The following is a 27,736-nucleotide window of genomic DNA, read 5'->3' as shown; positions in this document are numbered from 1 at the left end:
TATGTTCCCTCTGTTTGAAATATCTGGAGTGCTTTCTGTTTTCCCGATTGACACCAACTGATACAAATGGGGAGCCATTTATATGTTTCGAGAAAAGAAGGGTCATGATCAAATTTATGTTTTCACAGGCCATGCTGGCTACTGTGTTAAGAGAAGAAATAGGGGGTGGGAGAGGAAGCAGGGAGGCCAGTAGGAGACTAGTGCAATGATCCTGGTGACAAGTGATGGTGGCTTGGGCCATTGTGGTAACAGGGGAGGTGGTGAAAAGGGGTGGTTGGATTGTTTTATATATATATACATATAAAACTATCAAAACCATCCTTTCATTATTCCTTTTTAAAAACAATTTTACTGTGAAAATAACATATCTACAAAAAAGCAGTAAATTCCAAAGCACATTTTAACAAGTAGTTTTAGAGCAAATTTATGGGTTACAGTTCCACCATTTCAAATTTTTGCTTCTAGCTGCTCAAAGACACTGGAGATTAAAAAAAGATATCAATATAATGATTCAGTAGTCATACTCATTTGTTAAATCCTAACTTCTCTGTTGTAACTCTTTCTTCTCCTTTGATCCTTTTTCCAATCTTTAGAGATTTTTGGGCAATAACAATTCTACCTTCATGCTGAAAAGGGGTGTTGACATTATGGGATGGAGGATACCACTGGTTGATGTTCTTATAGAGACTGGTAACTCTGGGTTTCAGGGTTTATCTGGCCTAGGAACCATCTGGAGGTTACAGGTTTCTGAAAATAAACTTAGTGAGTGTGACTTTCATAGAGTCTCAGATAGAGCCCTGGGTAGTCTTTAGGGTTTACAGGAATACTATTGGTTGGGCTTGACATACCATGGCAGTTAGCAATACCTAGCTGACACTTGCATAAGAGAAACCTCCAGAATAGCTTCTTGACTCTATTTGAAAGTTCTTAGCCACTGATACCTTATTTTGTTTCATTTCTTTCTCTCATTTTGGTCAGGTTGGCATCATTGATCCCACAGTACCAGGGCCAGACTCATCCCTGGGAGTCATGTCTCATGTTGCCAGGGAGACTTTACCCCTGGACATCATGTCCTATGTAGGAGAGATGGTAATTATTTCAGTTGCAGAGTTGGGCTTAGAGAGAGAATATACCTAAGCAACAAAACAGGTTCTCTGGAAGTAATTGGTAGGTATAATTATAGGTAGGCTTAGCTTTTCCACTATAGATAAAAGTTTCAAAAGAACAAACCTCAAGATCAAGGGCTTGGCCTATTAACTTAGGAGTCTGTAATGTTTGAAAGAGTATCAACGGTTTCCTGGTGAGAAAGTTTAATAGTTCCATATTTTTCCTCCAGTCCCTCAAGGGACTTTGCCAATACTTTTTAACTATTTGCCCAACACACTCTGGAATGTATCCAGGTGTTCCATTAAGCTATACAGAATTGCAAGACCTTGTTCCCAACTTTAGGCTCCATGTGTGTAGGCTGTTTAACTGAACTGGCTGGACAGGTCAAGTTAAATGTATGCTACAGAAAATTTAGGTTTTGAACAAAATAAACCAGTCTTCGTTTAGTCTCATACAGTAGGTGAAGTTCTAAAAAAAAGACAATATCATCATTTACTTTGTATTCTGATTTGCCTTGGTCCCAATAAGATCAACTTCATTCCTATCTCTAACTGAAGGCTAATCTCTTTTTCATTGTCTTTGACAGTTGCAGTGTGTAGCAATGCTGACTTCTGGAGTGGCAGAACTCCACTTCTGAGTCTTAGGTGTCACACAGGTACCTAAAGTTCCAGGAAAATAGCAGGTTATACACATTTAGCACAGCATCTCAGAATTTAGAAATAACAATTAAAGCTCAGGAATAAATGTGACTGCTTAAGAGCTTACAGTCTAGGCCCCAGTTTTCTTATAAGTATTTTTTAAAAGAGACCATACAACATTTGTACTTTTGTTTCTGGCTTATTTTGCTCAACATAATGTCCTCATGGTTCATTTACCTTGTTGCATGCCTCATGACTTCATCCCTTGCTATAGCTGCACAATATTCCATGATGTATATACACCACAGTCTGCCCTTCTGCTTCTCAATGTACCCTTCAGCCACCTCCATTCATTGGGTATCACGAATAAGGTTGCTTTAAATATCAGTGTGCAAATGCCTATTTGAGTCCCTGCCATCAGGTCTTTTGAGTATATTCCCAGTCATGGGATTGCCTAATTGTATGGAGACCCTATATTTAACCTCCTGTGGATCCACTGCATTATCCTTCAGAGCAGCTGCCCCTTTCTGCTGCCCTATAGTTATATTTTGAAGGTAGAAACTGTAAAAAGAAATACAATAGAGTTACTATGGCTATGAGGTTTAAAATGGAGTATTGAGGTCATTCTAGAGAATGACCTTCTCACGCAGGTCTCAGATATTACAAACTGCCAAGCTAAGCAAAGCCTACAGCAACAGTGTCCCTCAAAACCCCATAAAACAAACCACAAGATAGAGAATTCAGTTAGCTATCTAATCTAAAGGACAATTAGAGTAACAAAAATAGTCACCAACCACAGATAACTTGTCTAAACTTTTCCTTCAAAAACCTTTGCCTGGTATTGCCAAGCCTTGACACTGTATTACTACCTGAATTTGTGCTCCCCATATGGCAATTCAACGCCTCCAAGTAAATGCCTCTATTGCCTTACAGCTTAGTTTGTTATTTCTCGGTGGACTTTGTGCCCAGAAATATTGCTTATGATGCACTGTATGCAAAACATATCTGAGTTGTTTATTAATGGAGATAAGATTGCACTAAAATATCCTCTTCCTGATTTGTGAACCACAAACATTTGTCAGTTGGTGGGACAGGTAGCTAGGGGGAAGTTTTGGGCAAAGTTAGCCAACTGGTAGTCCTAAGACTACAAGAATCCCTTCAGTACTAGAAGCAACATGAAAGTTAAAAGATATCATTCAGTGATGCTGTGGTTAAAATTATGTGTCCTTTGAAAACTCAACAATTTTTTTTTAATGAACACACATTTTTAAGAAAGGTAATATTTATCCACTCATTTATTGAGTAATTAATTATTCACTGAATTCTGTGTTCAAGGCATTTGTACTGAGTTTTCAGAATACAAAGATGAAAAAGGATTTAGTACTTATCATTAATGCGATTATAGTTCAGGAGCTCTAGTCAGCATAATAAATTAATTAATTTGGTCTTACAATTTACAGAGGACGCTATTGGTATCCTTTGCTATTTACTCAGAGGCTTTCAGTGTCTCCTCTTGACCGGGTGAGCTGTGTTGGAGGCTATATTACAGAATTAAAAAAATTTAACAAGCACGTATCACTCTGACTGTGTGCAGTTCACTGTTTTAAGCACTTTTTAATTTACTGAATCTTCCAACAATTGAGTTAATTCAGTGTATTAATTACCAGTTGGTCCCACATATGCTGTTCCTTCCATGTCACATCCACCCAAACTAGACACAATAGGCCCTTTCTACAATCCCCACAAACATTTTATCATATTAGACCTTTGTGAAAGTAACATACTCATCAGACATTGCATTATAGTAATGCAACAACTTAACAACTAAAATTACACAGTCAAAACTGTGCTGGCCACTTAGTACCTGGCCCCCCCAACCTGCTTGCTCCTCCTTCCTTCTCTGCTTTCCCATCCCAGCTGACCCTCTGTTAAAGAGAATAATTCATCGTTAGGGCCTCTGTTCCCACATGTGGCTCAGCAGAGTGCTTATCTACACCTTTACACGCAAAGATCTGCAGCGCCCAGGAGGCTTCCTGTTACAGACCTACCCTTCATGAAGGATAATTGTGGTTTGAAATGTCCAGGGTCTCTTGTGGGGTCTTGAACCTTTGCTGCCAGAGAAACTCGACTTTTTTTCCTTTTTTTTTTTTTTGTATTTTGGCATTTAAGTAAGATCCCTTTACAAGAGAGATTTGCACATTTAAAAGATTTTGAAAACCACGTTTAGCATTATGACGTGTATGTTACCTTTCCAGATTAACTGGCTAAAGACATTATCAATCAAGTTTAAGTTCACAGGAAAGATGATGATGTTCTTATTCTAAGTCTACTGCACATATGAATTGCTTTATTTGGATGGGTGCTGGTGACATTTGTAAAAATAATTCTGTGGTTCACTGGGGCTTAATCTGAATAAATTTTATGCAGAAGGCAAATTTGAAAGAAGTGTTCACAGTTGTTTTTATCACCTGTCCTCATTAGTTGCATCACCTCATTTTCTAATTAAACACCGTAATTATAGAGAGTTCACATTCACTCAATTATGGGAGAGGGAAATGGAGTTATGTCACTGTCATAAGTATGGCATATAATTGCAGCCTGATGTTAAAGAATATGCAAAATCGATAGAAAAAAGGCTTGGAACCCTCTAGGGCTTCCTCACTGATTGGTTAGGGATTGGGGAAAGAAATGGGACAGATAAGTCAGGCATTCAGAAATCCAAAATCAAAGTTTTTTTTCCTTTGACACTATGAGTGTATAGTCCCATTAGCAAAATTTTCAAGCCCTCAAGTACTTCTTGCCCTATCAATAATATTTCTAGGAAGATTGAGGCCACTAATTCACACTAAGGTATAAATGGCTAATAGATTGATGCCCATGCTTGCTCTTTTAGGTTCTAAGTATTTTAGTTTTTAAGACTTCTTATATCTTAAAACATAGGCCATGCGATAAGACATAAGGAGGCCAACCTGTGACACTGGGAAAGTTTTGTAACTTTTCTGTGCCTCTTTTTCCCTCATCTGTACAATGAGAATGAGATGGGATTGTGGTGAGAATAACACTAATAATCATAAAGCTCTTGGAGGCTGACTCACAGTAAGCGATTAAGGTTAGTTTATTTTTTACTAAGTACACTAGTGATAGGAAGCCTGTTTGACTAAACATCTTAGGAATTCCCTTTGTCTAGAAAATAAGATATTGAAGCCTCTTTAGACGCTTTTTAGGGTGGGGAGAGGGGTGCAGGCTTAGTGTCATGCTCACAGCATGCATGCAATACATAACTTTTGAATGAAAAAAGAAAGATACAAGGACGCCATAGCAGCATTATTATTAATAACCAAAAAATAGAAATAATCCAAATGCCCATGAACTTATGAATGGATAAATGAAATATGATTCAATGGAATACAACCTGGCAACAAAAAATAATGAAGTTCTGATACATGCTACAACATGGATGTACCTTAAAAACATGCTATGTGAAAAAAAAAAAAGGCTGGTTACAAAAGACTGCATATTGCACAAGCCCAAATACATGAAATATCCAGAATAGGCAAATCTATAGAGACATAAAATAAGATTAGAAATTGCCTAGGGCTGGGGATTAGGGGGCTTGATCGCTAAAGGGTATGGAGTTTCTTTCTGGGGTGATGAAAATGTTCTTAAATTGATTGTGATGATGGTCACACAACTCTGTGAATATATTAAAAACCACTGGATAATAGTGATTTTTATGTATAATTATAGTGGTTTAATTATAGTACCTGAAAAAAAGGGTTTCTAGGAACCACAAACATGAAATAGACAGAGTCCCTTCCCCTAAGGAGAGCATAGTCTCATGGAGAACCAGACGTTTAAACAAATATTTGCAAGATGGAATGATAGGTGCCATAGGAGGGGGCACAGAGTAGAGTCATTCACTCTCCTATTAATTGTTGGTGCCCCTTATTCAGCTGCAATTTCCTTGAAGGCAAGAACCAGGCATCATCCATCACTGTAACTTCAGCACACACCACTATGCATGGCGCATAGATGTCACTAAATATTTGATGATTTGGCATTTGCAGAGACATAACATTTGACTGCCATACAGGATACTAAGTGTATTGTATCGCTGATTTATGGGCCAAAGGCTTGGGGGAAATTTCACAGCTCCACAGCTCCCAGTGATCCCCTCTTCATGGTAGTCACACCCTTGTGTAATCCTCTCCCACCGAGTGTGGACTGGACCCAGGGACTGGATTCCAGCCATAGGATATGGCAAAAATGATGGGCTTCATCATTTTTCATATAACCTAACCTCTAAAATTAGGTTATAAATTCTCTGGCTTTCCGCACTTGCTTACATGATGAAGGAGCTGCTGTGTTCTGAGCTGCTTTATGGAGAGGGTCACACAGCAAGAAGCAGAGGGCAGCCTCTCACCAACAGCCAGAGGGATGGAATCCTGCCAACACCCACAGGAGCGAGTTTGGAAGGAGCTCCTCCTTCCCTAGTTGATTTAAGATGACTGCAACTTCCGCTGATACCTTGTTTGTAGCCTGGGGAGATGCCTGGAGCCAGAACCACTCAGCTGAACTGTGCCCAGATTACTGACCTGTGAGATAAGAGCTCTGAGATTATAAATGTTTTACTCCAGTAAATTTAAGGATAATTTGTTACGTGGGATAGATAATTAATTACAAAGTAAGGCAACCTTCTGTCTAGGTCCTTGTTAATAGATCCTTTTATGCCTGAGGGGATTTTTGCACAGAGAGAAATACCCACAACCATTTGTTTTTTTTCTTTTGGTTGGATGTTCAATTTATTAAACTCATGTATTTAATACCAGAATCTCTGAAAACCAAGTTTTCTTGAGGCCTTCAAACACTGATTACACATTTGATTAAGCTAATAATTTTAAACACTTTAAACTGCAATCATATATTTAAAATGGCTGATCCTTTCGAGCACTTCAAAACCTTAATTCATAAACACACAAAACAAAGATCACAGAACTTATTGCCATAGTTTCATTGAAATCTATGCTAAAGCATCAACATCCTGGGTTTAATTCATGTTTTATGTCTTGTTTTCTGTGTTTGCTTGTAATATCAGAGTTTCAGTAGTAGTATTTTTATTCCTTTCTGGGGTCACCAAATTCTTAGCTGATCCCAAAGAAAATATCTTATCAGACAGCCTAGATTGCAGGACTTAGTTTATTGAATGATTAATTCCTGGTCAGACTTGTTTACTTCTCCCAGGGTAACTCGAACCTAAACCACCTTTTCATAGTAAGCTTTGCCATAGTTAAATGGATTTGTTATCAACAAGACTATTTCAGGTCTCAGCTTTTGCCTAGGGTTTAATTTTACAATGATTTTACAATCTTCCCCTGAAATTGTTTTTTTAATTCTCAATTGGCTATTGTTATATAACGGAGTGTCCTATCATAATTAAATATTGATTTGGTCTCTTAGCATTAAGAACCTTACATTTTCCCTAATAATATTGAGGTTTAATCTCCTAAGAGTCGAGGTATAGAGTCTTTGCAGTGAGCTCTCTTTTGCAGGTCATCTGGCTAATTCATTATATTGGTGCACAGTATGGAGACTTCCTTCTGTTTGGTTCTTAAAGGTACCCACCCAAATTGAAGAGTCCTGTCTCTTCTTGGCACCTAGTTTTTCTGGAACAACTTGGCTTGTAGTTTCCAATATTTAATCTCTTTAAAGAGACAGAGACAGGTAAATGGATATTGTTTATAAACATTCACAATTAAGAAACATCAACCCCCTGCCTGTGCCAGTTTGAATCTGTGGTAGACCCTAGAAAAGCCATGTCCTTTAATTCTCATTCAGTATTGCTGGTTGGGAGCTTTTTGATTGGTCCCATGGGGATGTGACTCATTCAACTGTGGGTGGTAACTTTTGATTAGATGGCTTCCATGGAGTTGTAACTCCACACATTCCAGGAGGGTCTTGATTAGTTTACTGGAATCTTTTAAAAAAGGATGTGTTTTGGAGAAAGCAGTAGAGCCACGAGAACCATGAGAACCCATGCAGCCAGAGACCTTTGGAGACGAAGAAGGAAAACAGCCCTGGGGAAGCTTCATAAAGCAAGAAGCCTGGAGAGAAAGCTAGCAGACATCACCCTGTTCACCATGTGCTTTTCCAGTTGAAAGAGAAACCCTGAACATCATTGGCTTTTCTTTTTTTTTTTTTTTTCCATTCTACATATATAATCAGTAATTCACAATATCATCACATAGTTGCATATTCATCATCATGATCATTTCTTAGAACATTTGCATCAATTCAGAAAAAGAAATAAAAAGACAACAGAAGGGTGGGCCACAGTGGCTCAGCAGGCAGAGTTCCTGTTTGCCATGCTGGATATCCCGGTTCAATTCCCGGTGCCTGCCCATGCCAAAAAAAAAAAAAAAAAAACAACAACAAAAAACAAACACACAAAAGACAACAGAAAAAGAAACAAAATGAAAACAGAAAAAAGCTTGAGTGATGGTAACCTCTTACTGGTGCCTTAATTTGGACATTTCTATAGATTTGCTTTAATTTGGACAATTTCATGGCCTTAGAACTGTAAATTTGCAACTTAATAAATTTCCCCTTTTAAAAGCCATTCCATTTCTGGTATATCACATTCCAGCAGCTAGCAAACTAGAACACTTAGCTTCTCTCTTACAGGAATAAGTTTTATAGGGGTGAACCCCAAGACTGAGGACTCGGCCTATTGAATTTGTTGTCCCCACTGCTTGTGAGAATATCAGGAATTCCCAAGATGGGCAAGTTTAATATTTCTTCCTTTCTCCCCAGCCCCCCAAGGGGACTTTGCAAATACTTTTTAATTATCTGCCCAAATTACTCTGGGATGTATCAGGGCATCACACTAACCTGTACAAACCAACAAGATCTCACACCCTATTCAAGATTTCATGTAATTATGGTGTTTGAATAAACTGATTATATTAGTTAAATTAGATAGTGCACTACCCCAAATATAAATTTTGTAAACATCTCTTCCTTTGATCTCACACAGAAGTTGAAGTTTTAAAATATGGACCTTACCATCCTTTACCTTGTATTCTGATTTACCTTTGTCCTATCTAGACCAACTTCATTCATATCTCTAGTTGAAGTCTGGTCACTTTTTCAATTTTTTTTAACAGTTGCTATATGGAGTAATGCTGACTTTCACGGCTTCAAAGCTCTAACTCTAAGTCTTAGGCTGTCACTGCCTCTTAAGAGGCATATTCTTTTTTTTTTTTTAATGGACGAGTCTAAACTGTAGTGTCTCAGGATGCAGATTTAGACCATAGAACTATAAAAAATGTAAGCAAGGGGGTTACTATACAAGTGAGATGTGCAGGAAGAGAAGGGGGTGTGATTAGGAAGAAGCTCATGGAAGGGGCATACAAGGTCAGTGGCAATGTTCTATTTTTTGACTTGGGAATACACCTATTTTGCACATTTTTTTTGTGCTGTGTTTTCACAATAAAAATTTTTTTAAAAAATAAAATAGTCACCACATAGTGGGTAGTGGTCCCTTTATGCTGCCTCCTTTATCCTTTATACACTATTCTGACACTCATGCTTTCTGTCAACATTTTTGCTTTCTGTTGACAATAGGATACTAGAGAAATGTTTTCATTTTTTTTCCTGCCCTAAATCATAGAATTAGCTATCTTCTAAGGCATTCTGTTTCCTTTTAGTAGGAAATAATTTTAGAGAAAGAGGTGGGCTCTGAACATGCACATGAGAATATGTGGTGAACTAGGATTACTATTGATATTTTGTGTCAGTCACTCAGAGCTGAACAATTACTTATTTAATTTATTAGTTCCCACTGATATTTCCAGTTTAACTTGCTTTATTGCTATCCTATACTATTCTTATGTTACATAAAGTTTCATCAACTACAAACCTTTCTCCCAGATTGACAAACTTCTTGTTACGGTGAAACTCCTTGAAAACAAGACATGCTTTGGTGCAGTATTTCCCAAACTTCTGTCATTCACAGAATTCATAAGTTTTGTTTTGCCATATCTGTGTACTACCTATATAACTGTTTTTCTCAATATTTTTGTCTAATCCACATTAAATTGGCCCACTTAAAAGAGTTGGTGTCACTCAATAATATATATGAAACAACAGAACTTAATTAAGTAGTCACATTAAAAGAAATGAATACATTAAAATGAATGCACAAATGTTGGGATTTGAGGAGACTTAATAAATGTCACTTACTCTCACTCAAGTTTCATACCGTCTGAGAGATAGACAAGACTCAGAAAGATGCAGCTCAAAACATAAGCTTCCTTACCAATAAAAGCCAAATTGGAGGATGTGGCTCAGATGATGGGTCATTATGGGCTCCTTAATAGTGGATCCCAAGCCATATCCATCGAATCATCGGCCCAGAGGGACACCTGCAGGCTTTCCCTGCAGTGCAGCCCATTTGTCTCACAGCCAAGAGCAGCCCAGAACTTGTCCTCTGAGAAGGAGACCTATTCAAAAGGGACAGGGAAGGAAAGGCTGAACTATCATACTCTGTTTTCCTCCAGACTCACCAGTTGGGCAGCAGTGAATAGGGTGCAGAGAGGAGCCAGGACCATGAAACCAGTGATATCTCTCTAATTAGAACACAAGGCCAGGGGAATAACAATTACATATATATAACGTGTGTATTTTGGGTAAAAGTGTCTCACATATACCTTTTGGGAAGTACTACTCCAGTGAACAGTGTTCCAAAAGAGTGCCTGTGAAGTCTGCCTTGTCCAACATTATTTGGCACCTACTCTGCATTGCACAATTGATTTGTTATATTTTGGAGGAATGGAATTGATGTAGAAAAGTCAGTCTGCATCCAATTCAGTACACTGAGTCATGTTAACAATGTACAATGAAGATACTATCTTGATCATTTTCCAGGCATTCCTGTTAAGGAAACTATCATTATAAAATCACAAATAAAAAGTACTAGCTCTTCAATTGTCTCTGGGAGTTATTTTACCCTCACCATTCACAAAACAACTAGAATATGGCAATGTCTTCTGGGTTTTAATTCTGTATTTGCCTGATTACAGATAGACAAGAACAGGAAAACTTACCCCATCCAATAGTTTTGGTATTGTTGTTTCCTGATGAGCAGGCTTCACAGAATGTCAGAGCGTAAATGGAAAAGTAGAGAAATCCTGTCTATCTTCTCCCACTTGTGGAGATAAAGAAGTCAAGGTCTGAGAAAGCAAAGGACTTATTAACCAACTTAATCCCAGATTTGGTGTCTCCAAATTTTTGGCTCATCCCTTTTTATTTTTCCACTGGGCATTTTTATTTATTTATTTAAATTTTTTATTAATAAAACCAATCAACATACAATATGAACATTCCTTTTTCATCACATAGTTGTATATCCATCATCATGATCATTTCTTAGAACATGTGCATCAATTCAGAAAAAGAAATAAAAAGAAAACAGAAAAAAATTCATACATACCATAACCCTTACCCCTCCCTTTCATTGATCACCAGCATTTCAATCTACTAAATTTATTTTAACATTTGTTCTCCCTATGATTTATTTATTTTTAATCCATATTGTTTACACATCTGTCCATAAGGTAGATAAAAGAAGCATCAGACACAAGGTTTTCACAATCACACAGTCACATTGCAAAAGCTATAAAAGAAACATGGCTATGGAACACAGGTCTACATTTTCAGGCAGTTCCCTCCAGCCTCTTTGTTACACCTTAACTAAAAAGGTGATACCTATTTAATGTGTAAGAATAACCTCCAGGATAACCTCTCAACTCTGTTTGGAAATTCTCAGCCATTGACACTTTATTTTGTCTCATTTTCCTCTTCCCTATTTCGGTTGAGAAGGTTTACTTAATCCCTGGGTGCTGAGTTCCAGCTCATTCTAGGATTTCTGTCTCATATTGTCAGGAAGGTCCACACCCCTGGGAGTCATCTCCCACGTAGAGATGGGGAGGGCAGTGAGTTTGCTTGTTGTGTCCACTGGGCTTTTTTAAACATAAAGTAAACGAGAGAAAGCACTGGATCTTGACAGAGAAAAATTATTCACTCTTGGTTCCTATCTCTAAACTCTATTTTGAATTCCTCCATTCATTTCCATCTTCCCTATCATCCTCATAGTCCAAACCAACATCATTTCCTACCTGGACCACTGTAAGAGCCTCCAAACTGGCCTTCCCCATTTCAATCTCTGTTTCCATCCAACTCAGTTGCTTCTCTTCACTTCAGTTGTTCATTTCCTGGAATGCTTTGTCTTTTATTTTTCACTATCTCTCTTGTGCTCATTATATTATTTAGAACTTTTTATTTTGTAGAAGGCAGAAAAATCAATTCAAACTGGTGGATACGAACCATGATGGGGTAGATTATACTTTAGTAAAAAAAAAAATTCTAACATGTCAATGCTTTCTTTTCTCTCTTGGGTTGAGGGGACACTCTGGTCCCTGTCTGTTCAATCAGGGTCTTAGGTTGATGGATTCTCCATCATCTGGAATGTGTTTGACTGCCATGGCAGGGTAGAGAATGTGATGAATTGTACCCTGGCTTTTAACTTCTACCCATAAATGGCATCCTACATCTGCTCACTTTGCATTGGCCAAATGAAGTCCCATGCCTAATTTCAAGGAGGAGGAAGTGCAGTCCCACCAGGTGTCCAGGAGGAGCAGAACCAGAAAGAAGATGGTGACCAATAATAATGTCCACTACACCAACTTTAGCCTAGGATGAATGTCCTGTGACTTACAGAGCTCAACAGTTCATAGATGGAGATAGACAGGCACAATTTAGTCCAGGCCTTACATGGTGATGTCAAAGGATCCATCTCTTGAGTCAGCTGTCGCTGGATGTCATATATAACCTCACAACACCCAGTCCAGTGGATGAGATAGTCTCCTTCTCTGTTGGCTCAAACCAAAGTCTCTAGATGGAGCCTCATTGCTATGATGGTCTGATATAGTTCACATGGTCACCTCTAACCCAACTGAAGTGATCACTGTGGCCAGGGAGATGGAATTCACTGATTGGCCTTGCCTAGGTCTTGGCCCCGCCTTGGTAGCCTGGGGTGGCAGAAATTTCTCCAAAGCACAGAGGCTGAGAATGAGGATAGAGTTCATTTCACCCTCTCTACCCATTCTCACAGAGTCTTCATTCTCTGTGGAGACTTTGACTATGGTTATAGATAAATGTGAATGAATGCTGGATAAGGAAAAAAAAAGGCATTTACTACTCTTTCCTTTCAGGTTTCATGTTTCATGTTACTTCCTCAGAGAGGGATTCCCTTGGCACATATCAAAACTGAGTCAGACCCTCCTTCTACCTCTCAGTAGTCCCTTTACTTTTCTTTCAAGGCAAAATATGTAATTTTTAATTTACTTGTGTGATGATTTGTTTAAAATCTGTTTCTCTCTTTAGAAAATTAGCTCCTTGAGGAAAGTAATCATATCTGTTTTTTTCACTGACATTCCCTCAACATCTAGAAAAATGCCTCACGTGGGTGGTTCTTAAAAAATATTTATTGAAAAAAGTTAACAGTAAATACTATACATATAGATATTTACTGACTTTAAGAAAAACATACAGAGCAAAATTTAGGGGATTTAGGTTTAGTTAGACAGTATACGTTACAGACTGAACTGGTAAAAGCATAGATTATCAATGCTTCTATAACAACCTTTAGGTTGCAGCCAAAAAAAACAAAAATTCATGAATCAACAAATCAGCATAGCATAACAAAGTGTTGTAAAAAATAGGCAAATCTATATTTTTTGCCTCTTCATCCTGCCTAGAAGATGAAACACAATCCTTTTATGAGCTGACTTAGTTGAAACATGGAGATGTTAAGATTTTATTTTTATTAATCATTTGTTATTTAACTACTGAGAATTTTCATTTTTAAACCAGCAGATTTTCTTATATGTATCTGAGTAAATGTGTTGTGCCTTAGCTTCTCCACCTTAGCTTCTCCATCTATAAAATGTGGACAATAAGCTATTGTGGTGAGAATTAAATAAGTTAATACATGCATACTACTCAGAGTATTGTCTGGCATATATTAAGTGCTTAATAAATGTTAGCTATTATTATGAAAGGCTTTTATTTATGTTTTATTTCCTTTATTTTTGTAGCAATCTCCTACTTCCAGACCACAGACACATTACCTTATCTGAATCACATGAGGGATTCAGTTTATATTGTTTCTTGGCTGAGAGAGAGAGACAAAAAAAATTAGACCTAGTCCTATTTCTAAGAAACTTAACAATCTAAACCCAACAGATAGTCTCAACTGAAAAATAACAAACTAAACTGCAAGGCAAAATGAAGGCATTTCTTTGGGATCCCTGAATTGCAATCAGGGGAGGGCAGATTCAGGTAGCAGTCCAAATCATGTACCACATCAGTGTTCCCAAGAAGGATTTTTAAAGGGAAAGAAGACCATAAACATTTGTTTATGGTTGGTGGATATCTGGAGTCCACTAACTGTCCTTTAGGCTGGATAGTTACTGAGTTCTTTTTTTTTTATGGTGTGGTTTTATGGTGTCCTGGATGTCCTTGGGGGTTTTGAGGAATGTTGCTTAAGTTTGCATAGTTTGGTGCTTTGTGATACCTGAGACCTGCATAAGAGTAGCCTCCAGAATGGCCTCCCAACTCTATTTTAAATCTTGTAGCCAAACTAACTCTATTTTTTTCTATCTAAATGCAATGTTATTGAGATATATTCACCTGCCATATAATCTTCCAAAGTGCACAATCAATGGTTCATAGTACATTATATAGTTGTGCATTTATCACCACAATCAATTTTTGAACATTTTTATTATTCCAAAAAAAAGAACAAAGATGAAAATAAAACTAAAAGAAAGCACCCAGAACATTCCATAACCCTTATCCCCTCCCCATTATTTATTTATTTAGTCCTTATTTTCTTACTTATCTGTCCATACACTGGATAGAGGGAGCATCAGACCCTAAAGGTTTTCACAATCACACAGTCACATTGTAAAAGCTCTATAATTGCACAATTATCTTCAAGAATCAATGTTACTGGAACAGGGTTCAACAGCTTCAGGTAGTTTCCTCCAGCCGCTCCAATACACCATAAACCAAAAGGGATATCTATATAATGCATAAGAATAACCTCCAGGGTAACCTCTTGACTCTGTCTGAAATCTCTCAGCCGCTGAGATTTTATTTTGTCTCATTTCTCTTCCCCCTTTTGGTGAAGAAGACTTTCTCAATCCCATGATGCCAGGTCCTAGCTTATTCTGGGAGTTCCGTCCCATGTTTTCAGGGAAATTTACACCCTGGGAGTCATGTCCCACGTAGTGGGGAGGGCAGTGAGTTCCCCTGCAGAGAGTGACTTTAGCTTATTTTATTTCTTCTAGTAGCACTTTATCCTGTGTCATGATTTCAGCAAATACCTTTCCAGGAAAGCTAAACCTTAACTGTTTGCTATTTTTACTCTTTAGGATTCTCTAGGTTCCAAGTAATAGAAAATTCCAACTCAAACTGGCTGAAAGTACAAAGTGTATTTGTCAGCTCATCAATGAGGAAATGAAAGCCGAGTGGTATTCAGCAGTGGTTGATCCAGGGGCTGTACAGTGTAGACGGAAGCCCCAGCTTTCCCCACCTATCACTTCATAGGGGTGGTGCCAGTCCAGGCCTGCTTTCCCACAGGGTGGCCATCAGCCACACCTGGGGGTATTTCCTTGTTCACACCAGCAGCAGATGAGCGAATTTCCAGAAGTCCTCATAAACCTGTGTCATGGTTCACTGGTCCAGACTGAGCCCATTCCATGGACTAGTCAATGGCACGTGAGATATTTCGAGAACAATTATGGCCACCTCTGAAGCTGAGGGGGAGGGGTCGACTTCTGTTCAAGTCCATAAACTGCTGCTTGGGGATGGGTGAAAGCCTAAAGGAAAACAGGGTTCAATTCTGAAGGTCAAAGGGTAGAATGAACTCTGACCAGACAACCATCCATACCTAGTATACCTCTGAAGAGAGACTCATATCTTACATTTTTTTAAGGTCAAATATCTATTTCAGTGCCAGGTGTACAGAGGATGCTTAATAAATACTGATAGAAAGAGCAGGTATTGAATAGACCTACCAAAGACATTTCTTCATCCCTGAGTAAGCCTCTGAGTCCTGGATATGCTTATCTCAGGAAGAAGTACTAACAAGCTTTCCTTGTTTGATTGCTCTCTCTCATGGCACTGTCTAGTCCCAGGAGTGCTGGAGACAAGGACTGGATTGGCCCTTTCCTCTGGAACTCCCTCAGTTGATTAATCCTCAACTGTGACAGCTGTCATTCATCCCCAGGTCATAGTGCACCTTTTGGCTGTTTGGTGTCATATGTTGTGGTGGATGAGTCAATCGTTTAAGATTGTTGCTCAGAGAAAGTGGCATTTAAGCTTCCTCTTTATTCTAGCTCCACATTTAGGGAAGCAGCTGTTGGCAGATTAATTTGCATCTTAGGGGGACTGAGAATGACCTCCATATCCTTTAACAGTTGCTTAATCTGTTGTCCCAGGAAGATTCTGAGAGCATCACTGGAATGTTATTTCATGTAGAAAATATGATTCCTCTTACATCCCTCCTTTGCCAGGGTACTGTAATGTTTACCTCTTGAATTTTATTTTCCCTTGCTTTCTTAAGTAACCAGCACCTCTTATTATCAGCTTATTCTTTCTTTAGAAATATCAATGCCTTTAATCAAGCTGCTCCTTTCATTTAAAACATTTTTATTCCAGTAAAATATACACAATATATTATTTCCCATTCTAGCCACCTTCAAGTATATAATTCAGTGGTGTTAATTACATTCACACTCTTGCGTTACCATCATCTCCATCCATTGACAGAATTTTTCTATCACCCCAAACAGGAACTCTGCACCCATCCTCCCACAAGCCTCACCTATGGTACCCTGAAATCTACTTTCTCTCTGGTACCCTGAAATCTACTTTCTCTCTATGTGAGTTTGCATACTACAATTATTTCATATAAGTGAGATTATACAATATCTTTCCTTTAGACTCTGGCTCATTTCATGCAACATGATGTCTTCAAGGTACAGTAATGTTGTAGCATGTATTATTCCCTTTTACAGCTGTCAATGGCACTGCCAACTTGTATTCCATAGCAATTGCATCATTTTACATTCTTTGCAGATTCTTTGAGATATAATATATTTTATATTCATGTTGGCTGCAAATTGGGTAAGTTTTACTTCTTCCTTTCCAATGTGGATGCCTTTTCTTGCCTAATTGCTTTGGCTAGAACTTCCATTACTATACTGAATATCAGTAATTAAGAGTGGGCATCCTTATCTTGTTCCTTATTGTAAGGGGAAATCTTACAGTCTTTCATTATTGAGTACAAATTCTGGCCACTGTTGGTTGTTACTGGCTTCAAATCATTTGAGTTTTCTACCAGTGACTTTGCACCTATTAGTTCATATCTTTGCAGATCAAAATTTGGAGAAACCAGATTCTGCTACCTTTGGATGAGTTAATTAACTTCTCCACACTTTGGTTTATTTATCTGTAAATTGTAGGTAATGAATGTGGTAGTACTCCACCTCTTCAGAGCCCATGCTCCACTTTTACAGCAGTGGTCCTTACTGGGAAATGTCCTCCCTCCACTGCAGAGATCTGCCCCACTCAAGGGTATTCCCCTTCCAGCAGGTGACTCATGCCAATGACTGGGTGAGGTGGGATACAAAAGGTCGGCCCCCTTGCTTCAATGGGATCACAACAGTTCCAGAGCCTCATATGGGAAATTCTGAACTTTGCCCACAGGTATAACCAAATTTTGGGTTAGATAGGTTCTTTGCCTCATTCTGCCTTCCTCACTTCCTTATAGATATATCTCCCCAAAGCAGTCCCCAGTATAACTGAACATAACTGCTTATCTCAGAGTCTGTTTGCAGCGAACCCAAGTTAAGACAAATACCTACCTCTTCTGACTGTTGAACAGATTGAAAGTGTATATAAAGCCCTTTGGATAGCACCTTACTTTTGGAATATACCTATTATTGATAGCTAACAGTGTTCTTGGGTGGTATCTCACTGACTGATAATTCCATTTCTGTTTGTTTTCATCAATCAGATAGTCCTTTGAGAAGAATAATGTGGTAACTTACTGTGGAGGAAGTTAAGTTTATTATTTGTCCCTCAGCTCACTCTTCTTTGTTCTGGGCTCTTTGTGTTTACTCCTTCTTTCTCTAGTATCTTCCTACACATATCTTCTTTCTCTAGATAAATAGATGGGAAAGGAAAAGACTTGTTAAACCTACTCTCAGTAAGACTAAAAATGTTAGGCCTTGGTTTTCTAAATTATTTCACTTCATCTGACTTTTTTTCTGTGTGCGTTTGGTTCTACTATTGTTGTTTTTTTTTTTTTTTATCTCAAATATGACCAGAACTGCCCTTCAGTAATTTCTGGCCTTCTGTTTGGCTTAAGATAAGTCTTTAAAATTGGTCTTCCCAGAGAGGAAGCATCTTAAATAGACACTTTAAAAATGTTGCCATTAATTGCTAACTATTATTACAAAGGAAAGTTCCCCATTTTGTACTTATACTGTGAGGTGAATGGGCCTTAAAGAATGAAATTTTACCAAACAAACAAATGAATAAAATTCTTATTGGAATTCTAAACAATCGAGGTGAAGAAAGTAAAAATAGAGAGATGACAATACAAATGTGAAAGGCAGCTCAACTTTCTCAGGTCACTCGAACTAGGTTGATTTGGAGATGGAAAAATACAAAGCAATTAGAGCTTTAAAAATTTCTTGTTTTTTTCCGCCTGGTATATGAGCTCACAACAGCTAAATGTTTTCCCCCCTTATGTAAGTTAAGAGTCTCAGTTGAAAGCGAAAGAAAACACAATTAAAATTAAATTAAGGGTGGGCCACGGTGGCTCAGCAGGCAGGAATGCTTGCCTGCGATGCCAGAGGACCTGGGTTCGATTCCCGGTGCCTGCCCATGTAAAAAAAAAAAAAAAAAATTAAATTAAGCACAAAAGGATGTTACTGGAAGGATCCTGGTGAAACTCAGAGAATCCAAGGAGCTACAGAAGACAGGGTAACTCATGGGATTTGGGGTCTGGATCTGGAGATTGGGGCCAGCAGAACTCTCTTCATCTTTGATCTCTTCTTGTTTGTGCCTGCTTTATTCCCTTCTGCAGACATGCAGGTTTTCTCCATGTGGTGGACAGCATGATCCTTGGTTTTTTTCGCATGCTGCTTCTCATTTCTCAGCACACCTTTCCATCTCTAACTTCACAACAGACCAAGAATCCAAGAATGGATCCTCACCTCTGCTGCTTCCACCATGGTTTTGTCATCACTGTCTCTTGTCTGGATATTGCAATAATTGGTCTCTTATTGGTCTCTTTCTTTCCCTTGCTCCCCTGTGTCACTTATTCTCATAACAGTCAGAAAGACCCTATTAACATAAGGTTCAAATCATATTTCTCCTCTGCTCAGTACTCAATACTCTTCAGTAATTTCTTATCTCACATGGTGATAAAACCAACATTTTTACAATGATCTGGATGACTCTAATTGACCTAGCTCCTTGTTATTTTTCTGACCTCATCTCCCAGGACTCAGCTCCAGACATACTGGTTTACTAGCAGTTCCTAAGGCCCCTTTCTCAGCATCTTTGAACTTGCCATTCCCTGCGCCTGGAAAGAACATCCCCCAAATATGAGCATGACTCGCTTTCTCTCTTCTCTCAATCCTTTTACTTAAATGTCACTTTCTGTGGGAGTATTGCTTGGCTTTTGTCTGAAATTTTAACTTCTCTTATTACCACCAACGCTTGTCTTTCTTCTCCCCACTTTATATTTTTTCTTTAACACTTATCCCTATATAGGTATTTTATGTAGTTGTTTTGCTAGGCATTGGAATTAAGATAGACCTTCTAGGTTCTCTGTGATACACTGGATGATACAATGATCTGCTGGCTCCTTGCCTGGCAATATTTGCTTTCTGCCTGATTGAGGCTCTTCAACTTCCTTTAACTCTCTAACCAATCTCATTTGTAACTGAGTGAAGAGAATCTAGTTCAATGCTGTCATGTGTTTTAGCCTGTGTTTTAGTTTCCTAGGCTCCTCAAAGCAAACACCATATTGTGGGTTGGGTTAAACAATGGAAATTTATTTGTTCATGGTTTTGGGGTTGGGAAAATGTCCAAATCAAGGCATCATCTAGGTGGCACTTTCTTCTGGAAGACCCGCTATTGGCAATCCTTGGCTCCTTGGTCACATGGCAAGGAGCATGTCATAGTCTGCTTGTCTTTCCCTTCTTTTCTGGTTTCCTTGATTTCAGCTTCTTATTTCCATGGCTCTCTCCCTCTGTGTCTGTATCCATTCCATTTACAAGGGACTCCAGTAATAGGATTAAGACCCATCCTGACTGGGGTGGGTCACACCTTAATTGAAGTTGCCTTATCAAAAGGTTCTACTTATCATGAATTCACATCCACAGGAATGGATTTAGATATAAGAACTTATTTTTCTGGGGGTACATATAGCTTCAAATCACCACATCCCTACTTTGTGAACCTGTTTTATATTTACCTTGGTTTCCCCTAAAATTCCTATTTTGTACCATGGTTCCAGTAACTGTATTCCCATTGCCTGCCCTACCCTTATTCTATCCACTGTCTGAAATCTCCAGAGGCCAAGCTAGAAGAGAATTTAGCGATTATCTTGGCTCACTCGGTCATTTTTTTGATAGAGAAACTAGGCCCAGGGACAGGGAGGAACTTGTTCAAGGTTATACTCTATGTTAAATACATAAATGAATTTATTCAGCATATACCATGTGCCAGGTATTTTGCTAGGCATTGGATAAGGAAGAGTGAATACACACAGTTCTTTAGAGTCTAATAGATAATTTATATAAGCAGAAAATCATAATTATAAAATTGGATAAAAAGATCAGAGAGAGAGAGAGATGCTGAGGATGGACAGAAGAGGGAACTGAAACAGCATGAGAAGGGTGAGAAATGCAAAAGGGCAAAGAGAGAGAGTCAGGGCTGAAGCCCGCTGTCCACCAATTTTCCAGCCTTTATAAAATGTCCACCAACTTTCCAGCCTTTATAAAAGTAAAATAATTCACGCTTTCAACCACAGTGCATTGGATGCCTACATGTTCAAACCATTGTGACTAGCTTTGAAGACATAAAGATGAGTTTAGTATTTTAAAGATCAAATAAGGGCATAGACTTAGCTAGCAAATTTCCAAACTTGAATCCCTGACCAGTTAAGCCACCCAGTTTCAAAGCAGTGGACATTTGTGCCACAGTTCCTTCTCTCTCCCTCAGGAGAAACAGAAAGTAAGATTATTGTTGTACAGACTGGCTGTGGTTCTGAGCCACAAGATTACTTGGCAGTGGCCTCACTATTTTCAAGCCTTGGACAAATGTCTGCATTCAGACTTGTCCTGATATCCTTGGAATGGGCAGGTGGCATTTGTTTTTACACAAGCCACTTGGCCAACAAATCCCAAGTAGAACTAACAGGTGCTGAGTCCTTTAGACTTCCAGGACACAGCCTTCACGCTTTGTGTACAGTTTATCAAGATTTGGTGAGCAGCTACTGAAGGATACATTCTGGAAGAAAGTCGTGCTCAGGACAGAGTGGTGACATAGGGCACAGTCTGGCAGGGGGCTTATGTTTCACACTCAATGTTCAGCTACTCTCTTCTGGTCACAGAAGCAGACACAAGATACCATAAATTCTTGCAAATGAATCACATCTCCTTTGTAGGTCTGAGTGGTACCCTGAGAAGACTGGTGTCTGTTTTTTTTTGTTTGTTTGTTTTTTGTAAAAAAGAGTAGGTGATGTAGTGGTGTTATTTTAAATAAAATGCATTTATGTTAAATGCATACATTTAACAAATAAAACTGGCTTTGAAATCTATCCCTCTACCTCTTGCACCCCCTTGCCATTCACCATTTCCAGGAAATATGGCCCATCAGTTTAGTAAAGTGGGGATTAAAAATTAACTATTGGATTTAGCAATTTGGTCATTATGACCTTGACAACAGTAGTTTCAGTACCAAAAACCGATTGGAATACCTTCAAGAGACTCTAGGCAACTCTTTTGAGGAGCAAAAATAGAGCAGAGCATTAGAAAAGAGTTTGAGAAGGGATGGGGTTAGGAGTGGGTTTTGAAAGATGGTGCAATAGAGGGAAAAACTGATGGTACAGGAGAGATGGGGTGATATTGTTAGAGAGATGTCCCTGAACAAGCAACAGGAGACAGGATTTCAGTGAAGGGCTAGAGTGGATTGTTAAACATAGCTATTACTAAACATTAAATTATATACATTTATAACTGCATAAATTATATTAAAAACAAAGGTAATAAGACTTGAAACTCATTCCTTCCTAATTATTTTACTACATTTTGCTATTACCTCCTGAGGTTATTTATGCCTATTGTACCTATATAGTGAGAATAATATATCCTTCTGCACATTTTTCCGAACTGTATGTTTAGAGTTTGCAATTGACCATACAAAGGATAATTACAAATCAGAGACTGCTAGAGATTAGAGCTTTGCTTTTTTTTTCTATTTGATTTGTTTTTTAAAAGAAGAGATGTTTGTTACACATCTGCCAGCCTACCCCTGGGTTCAGTGGTGGATAAATGGAGAGACTGGCTCTAAACTAAGTGCTGACAGCTCATCCATAGGAACAAGAGGGAAGGCAGGGTATCTGGACTGGTGAGCAGATAGATGTGGTGGAGAGACGTTTCCTATTTACTAAGTGAAAAGGAAGCAAGGTGAGAATCAGGGCAGGAGAAGAGGGATCAAAGGTTTGAGGTGAGAGGAGTGTGGGAGAGTGAATACATGGATCAAAGGAATGTGGCTTAAGTGTCCAGTATCATTAAAGAGTTTCCTGAGGTTTGTGGTTATGAATTTAAAAAGAGATCCGTCATGATGGGTGTATTTTTCTACAGCCTCTTCCAGCTGTGTGGGTGAAGCAGCAAGTGAAGAGTTGCATTTATCCAAGCCTGGCATTCTGCCAGACCAGTTTGACTATGCAGGGGAGAGGCAAGAATGATTGTAAGATTACACGGGTAAAAGTCATCACCTCAGAGAGAACTTCCTTATCTTCCATAGCTTAAGTCATGCCCTACCCCCTGTGACTTCAATCCATTATCCTGTCTATATTCCTATTTTGTTTATTGAATCTTAACTCATCTGGCATGCTATGTGGACAGGGACCATGGTTTATTCACTGCTTAGTTTGCAGTGCCTGTTAGAGTACTTGGCACATAAGAGGTGTTTCCTAAGTAATACGTTGAGTTAACTTTCTGAATAAATGTGATTAACTTGCTAGTACTCAAAATCCATATATTTGAGTAAAGAGCATTCAAGTTACTTTTGCTTCCTTTGGTTCATTACTCCATGGTTTTTAAACTTCACTGAGAAAAGGAATTCCCCACAGGGTTGAACACCACGTTTCTTTATTTCCTGGACACTCCTAGGGGATAGGGGTTAATTCTTACCGTATCTGAGACCCAGCTCCAGGCCTTAGAGACAGCTGCCCGGGGCGGGCGTGTGAGGGGCGTGTGAGTACTGCGGTCACCGGCCTTTGTCACAATATATTCAGCACCACTGCGAGGAGGCTTATATTACAACCCCTAAACTTGGAAGACGGGTAGTTGATGTATTTATGGTTTTGTTTCTTCTGTGCTGCCCAAATCGGTTAAGGGCTTATTCTGTGGCTTCCGGCTAGGCGATGACATAAAAGAAGCAGCTCCAAGGTCCGGGACTCCCAGGGAAGGGAGTGGCAGGGAGACTTGCCTGCAGGCGCGGGTGGGGAGCAGGCCGGGCCTCTCCAGGAACAAGACAGCGCGAGGCCGCCAGAGCTCCCGGAAGCGCTGGGGCTCGGCGCCTCGCAGCCCACGGAGGACTCGGGCGGAAGGGGGCGGGGGCGGGGCATGACTGACTGTCCGTTTCCCCGAGTTGACAATAAAGTTTCGAAACTTTGAAAAAGAAAAAGATCCACACCCCTTTGGCTGCCTGGGAGCAGATGCTTGCCAGCTCCCGGCCGAGCTTCCGCGGCCCAGCGCTCCTGGAGGCGTGGCGGGCGCAGGGGCCGCGGCGCGCGGGGATGGGGGTCACGGTGGACGTGCACCAGGTCTACAAGTACCCTTTCGAACAGGTGGTCGCCAGCTTCCTCCGAAAGGTACTGGTTCCCGGCTCTGGCCTGTCCCGGGCGCGCCGTCTCCGCTGCCTCCGCTGCGGCAGCTGTCTGCGCTCTGGCGCTCCCACTACCTGCAGCCTCTCCTCCTCTCTGCGCCGGCTTCAAACCCCGGCCGACGGCCTCTTTTTCCAGCCTCGGCTTCGCTTTAGGGATGTGCGTGGCGAGGGTAGAGGTGGATTTCCTCGAAAGTTCCTTCTCTGGTTTGGGAGGAAAGGCGCCGTGCGTGATGTCACGTTCACACCTAGCCTCAGCCGACGGGATGGGGCGTTTGTGGAGAGACGCAAGGACCATAAGGACCTGCAAGTTCTCGAGCCCATTTGGGGTGGCAGATGACTTGTCCATCTTTCCAGCACATCCTTGACCCCTTAAAAACTAGTGAAGGCTGTTGAAACCATCACTTTAGGTTAACTCAGCACCCTCATTCTGCAGCTTCACCATTTTTCTCTTTTATTAAACAGCTGTGAGACTTTGGGCAAGTTATTTAACCTCTCTGTGGTTAGTTTTGTTATCTGTGAAGTGAGGATAATAATACTAACTCATGTTGTGAGACTTCAAATGAGATAATTTACGTGAAGTGCTTGGCATAGTGACTGATGCTTAGTGAGGGTTCCAAACTGTTACTGTTTGTTGCTGTTCTCCTACAGCTGGGCACGGTGGCTTCAGTATTCAGTGTCCCTCTTCATCCCAAGGGTAACTTCTAGGACTGTGGCTCCTGGCAGTAGAAGAATGGGAAATGACTTTGAAAAATGAAAAACACACAGGCCTGGGAGGTGGGACTCCTGGACTTTAATCTGGCTGTGCGGTTAGTTCACAGGATGACCTTGACCAGGGGGTCTCTTCTCCAGATCTCAGTTTTGGCATCTTAGATTGAAGGTGTTGTACCAGAATGTCTTCTGGGTTCCCATCCAGCTTTCACATTCTTAGGCAGAATTTGCAAGGATTACAATTTGCTCTGAGCAGAAGCCACTGGATAATATACTTCATAGCTTCAAGGAAGTGAAACCAAGGAAATGCTAAGGGAGGAAGGACCTTTTTTTAGGTAATAAGGTTTGACTTCCTTATTACCTAAGGAAGCAGGGGGCTCAGTCACAAAGAAGTGAGTAGGACACTGGGTAATGTGGTGTTGCTATGGGACTTTTGGGGGGGAAGGAGGAGACTGTTGACTCTGTGAAGGTGGGGACCTATTTTATGTTGTTCATTGATCCAGTATCTAGAATACTGCATAGCACTTTCTAAGTGCTTGGTAGAAATTTGATGAGTGAAATGCATGCATGAATGAACAAATGAAAGAATGAATTGTGGATCTGGTGTAGATTTTGCCTTAAGCCGGGCTTCCTAGGTCCAAGAACGGAACACCCGATATACCACTTTTTGTTAGGACTGGCACTTTAGCATGTGGATTCTTCAATGGCACTGCCCCCTTGGGAGCCTCTTTGAATTGCCCTCGTCAGGAGGTGAGCTCTGTCTTCTCAGACCCCCCTCCCCGGGGTGCTTGGTCTAGGTTGTGAGGACCATCTTCTGTAGTGTCCGTGTACTGACTTCTGTACATCTTGTTTCCCCCACTAGAGTCTAAGCGTCTTCAGTCAGGAGCCATTCTTGGAGAAGCATGTAGCACAATGCCAGGCTTCCATTTTAGAGCACTCAGCTTTTAGGCTAATTGTTTTTATTTCGCTGACATGTTTATAGACATTTTTCCTCTTTGTGTGAAGCTCTGTGCTAGATAGTAGACATACAGTAGTGGGCACAACAGACAGACCCTTTTCTCCTGGAGCTGATGGTCACTAGTGGGTGAGACTGACATTAAAAGTCAGCAAATCAACATATAATTCCACTTGATGATGTGTACTTACAAAGGGAGAATACTTGGTGTGAGACAGCATGTAGCAATTCTGAAGTCCAGGAGGATGGTCATCCAGAAAGGCTTCATGAAAGAAGGGACACCTATGAGATAATGGCTGAGGCATGAGAGTTTCCAAGGGTGAAGGATATGTTTTCCATACATTGTGATTACTTCTCCCAGCAGCCTCAGGAAGCATTTATGAGTGATTCCATTTCACAATTTAGAGAGACTGAGATTCAGAGAGTTTTACGCAACTTTTCTGAGTTCTCATAGCTAGTAGATGGGGGGGCTAGGGTTTCAACACAAGTCTAAGTTGTACTGCCTTGCACACAAAAGGCATTCAGATGTTTGTTGAGTGAATAAAATGTTCAGAATAAACTTTGTTGTGCATTTTATACAATTTCAGGTTTCTTTTATCCCAAGTCTTCTCTCAGAGTTTGCTCACCTGAAGTCAACCCATAGTGCCTGAAACAAGGGTAAAGCTTTGGTGTGTGTTAGATTGAGAAAATACAGTGTTTCAATTATTTATTTCTATGTTACAAATAACTCCTGAACTTGGTGGCTTAAACCAACAATAGATAAATATTTATGTATTTATTTTTATTTTTTAATTTTTAAAATATTTTTACTGAGGAATCTTATCACACATACAGTCCATACATGGTATACAATCAGTGGCTCACAATATCCTCACATAGTTGTATATTCATCACCATGATCATTTTTAGACTGTTTGCATCATGCCAGAAAAAGAAATAAAAAGATAAAAGAAAAAACTCATGTATCTTATACTACTTACCCCTTCCTCTCATTGATCATTAGTATTTTAATCTACCCATTTTTTTACCCTTTATCACCCCCTATTCATTTTTTTTTAATTATTTTTTACTCATCTGTCCACACCCTGGAGAAAAGGAGCATCGGACACAAGGTTTTCACAATCACACAGTTGCATTGTAAAAGCTATGTAATTATGCAGTTGTCTTTAAGACTACTGGAACACAGTTCAACAGTCTCAGGTACTTCCCTTTAGCCATTAGGATACACCATAAACTAAAAAGGTATATCTAGATAATGTATAAGAATAACCTCCCGGATAACCTCTCAACTCTGAAATCTTTCAGCCACTGAAACTTTATTTTGTCTTATTTCTCTCTTCCCCCTTTTGGTCAAGAACTCTTTCTCAATTCCATGATGCAGGTCCCAGCTCATCCTGGGAGTTTTGTCCCACGTTGCCGGGGAGATTTACACCCCTTGGAGTCATGTCCCATGTAGGTAGGAGGGCAGTGAGTTCATCTGCAGAACTGGTTTAGAGAGAGAGGCCACATCTGAGCAACAAAAGAGGTTCTCTGGAGGTGACTCTCATGTGTAGTTATAAATAAGCTTAGCTTCTCCTTTGCAGGAATAAGTTTTATAGGAGCAAGCACCAAGATCGAGAGCTCAGCCTATTGAATTGGTTGTTCCCACTGCTTGTGAGAATATAAGGAATTCCCCAGATGGGGAAGTTTAATATTTTCTTCTTTCTCCCCAGTGCCCTAAGGGGACTTTGCAGATACTTTCTTCTTCTCTGCCCAAATTACTCTGGAATATATCAGGGCATCACACTAACCTGCACAAACCAAGATCTCACACCCAATTCAAGAGTCCATGTAATTATGGCCAACTAGGCTTTTAATTCTCATGGTGTTGTAGGATGATTGGGTTCAGCTGAGTGATTTTGTGCTTCATATGGTATAGCTGAAGTCACTCAGACAGCTGCATTCAGTTAGGATTTGGTATAATTTGTGTAAAATATGTAGCAAGGAGCCTGGCAGATAGTAAGTGTGCAGTGGATCAGAGATGATACACAGAGGAAGCAGTATTAGAACCTCACCTTAAGGACTGAGG

The 27,736-nt window shown here is 39.7% G+C and overlaps 1 protein-coding gene and 1 long non-coding RNA gene across 8 annotated transcripts in view; one reads left to right on the top strand and one right to left on the bottom strand.

Moving 5' to 3' along the window:
• Window positions 1-1,670: 1,670 nt before the first annotated feature.
• On the bottom strand, window positions 1,671-23,636 carry LOC143664497 (uncharacterized). Its single transcript, XR_013166446.1, has 5 exons — window positions 23,309-23,636; window positions 17,924-18,034; window positions 10,850-10,975; window positions 10,063-10,246; window positions 1,671-1,766 (listed from the first exon to the last, which is right to left on the bottom strand). It is a non-coding gene; the product is annotated as an uncharacterized LOC143664497 (long non-coding RNA).
• Window positions 23,637-23,820: 184 nt separating this feature from the next.
• PRELID2 (PRELI domain containing 2) overlaps window positions 23,821-27,736 on the top strand; it is a 242,249-nt gene continuing 238,333 nt past the window's right edge. For all 7 annotated transcript variants that reach the window (XR_013166238.1, XR_013166239.1, XM_077137308.1 and 4 more), the window contains exon 1: window positions 23,821-23,991. Coding sequence is in view for 5 of the 7 variants with exons in the window: in XM_077137308.1 (XP_076993423.1) it covers window positions 23,836-23,991 (156 nt within the window). In the remaining 2 variants the exon portion in view is untranslated. The remainder of the gene's footprint in view (window positions 23,992-27,736) is intronic.

Source organism: Tamandua tetradactyla, chromosome 20 (genome assembly GCF_023851605.1).
Source record: "Tamandua tetradactyla isolate mTamTet1 chromosome 20, mTamTet1.pri, whole genome shotgun sequence".
Taxonomy (NCBI): Eukaryota; Metazoa; Chordata; class Mammalia; order Pilosa; family Myrmecophagidae; genus Tamandua; species Tamandua tetradactyla.
Note: the sequence above shows the minus strand (reverse complement) of the source record. Positions and strands in the feature narration are given on the sequence as shown.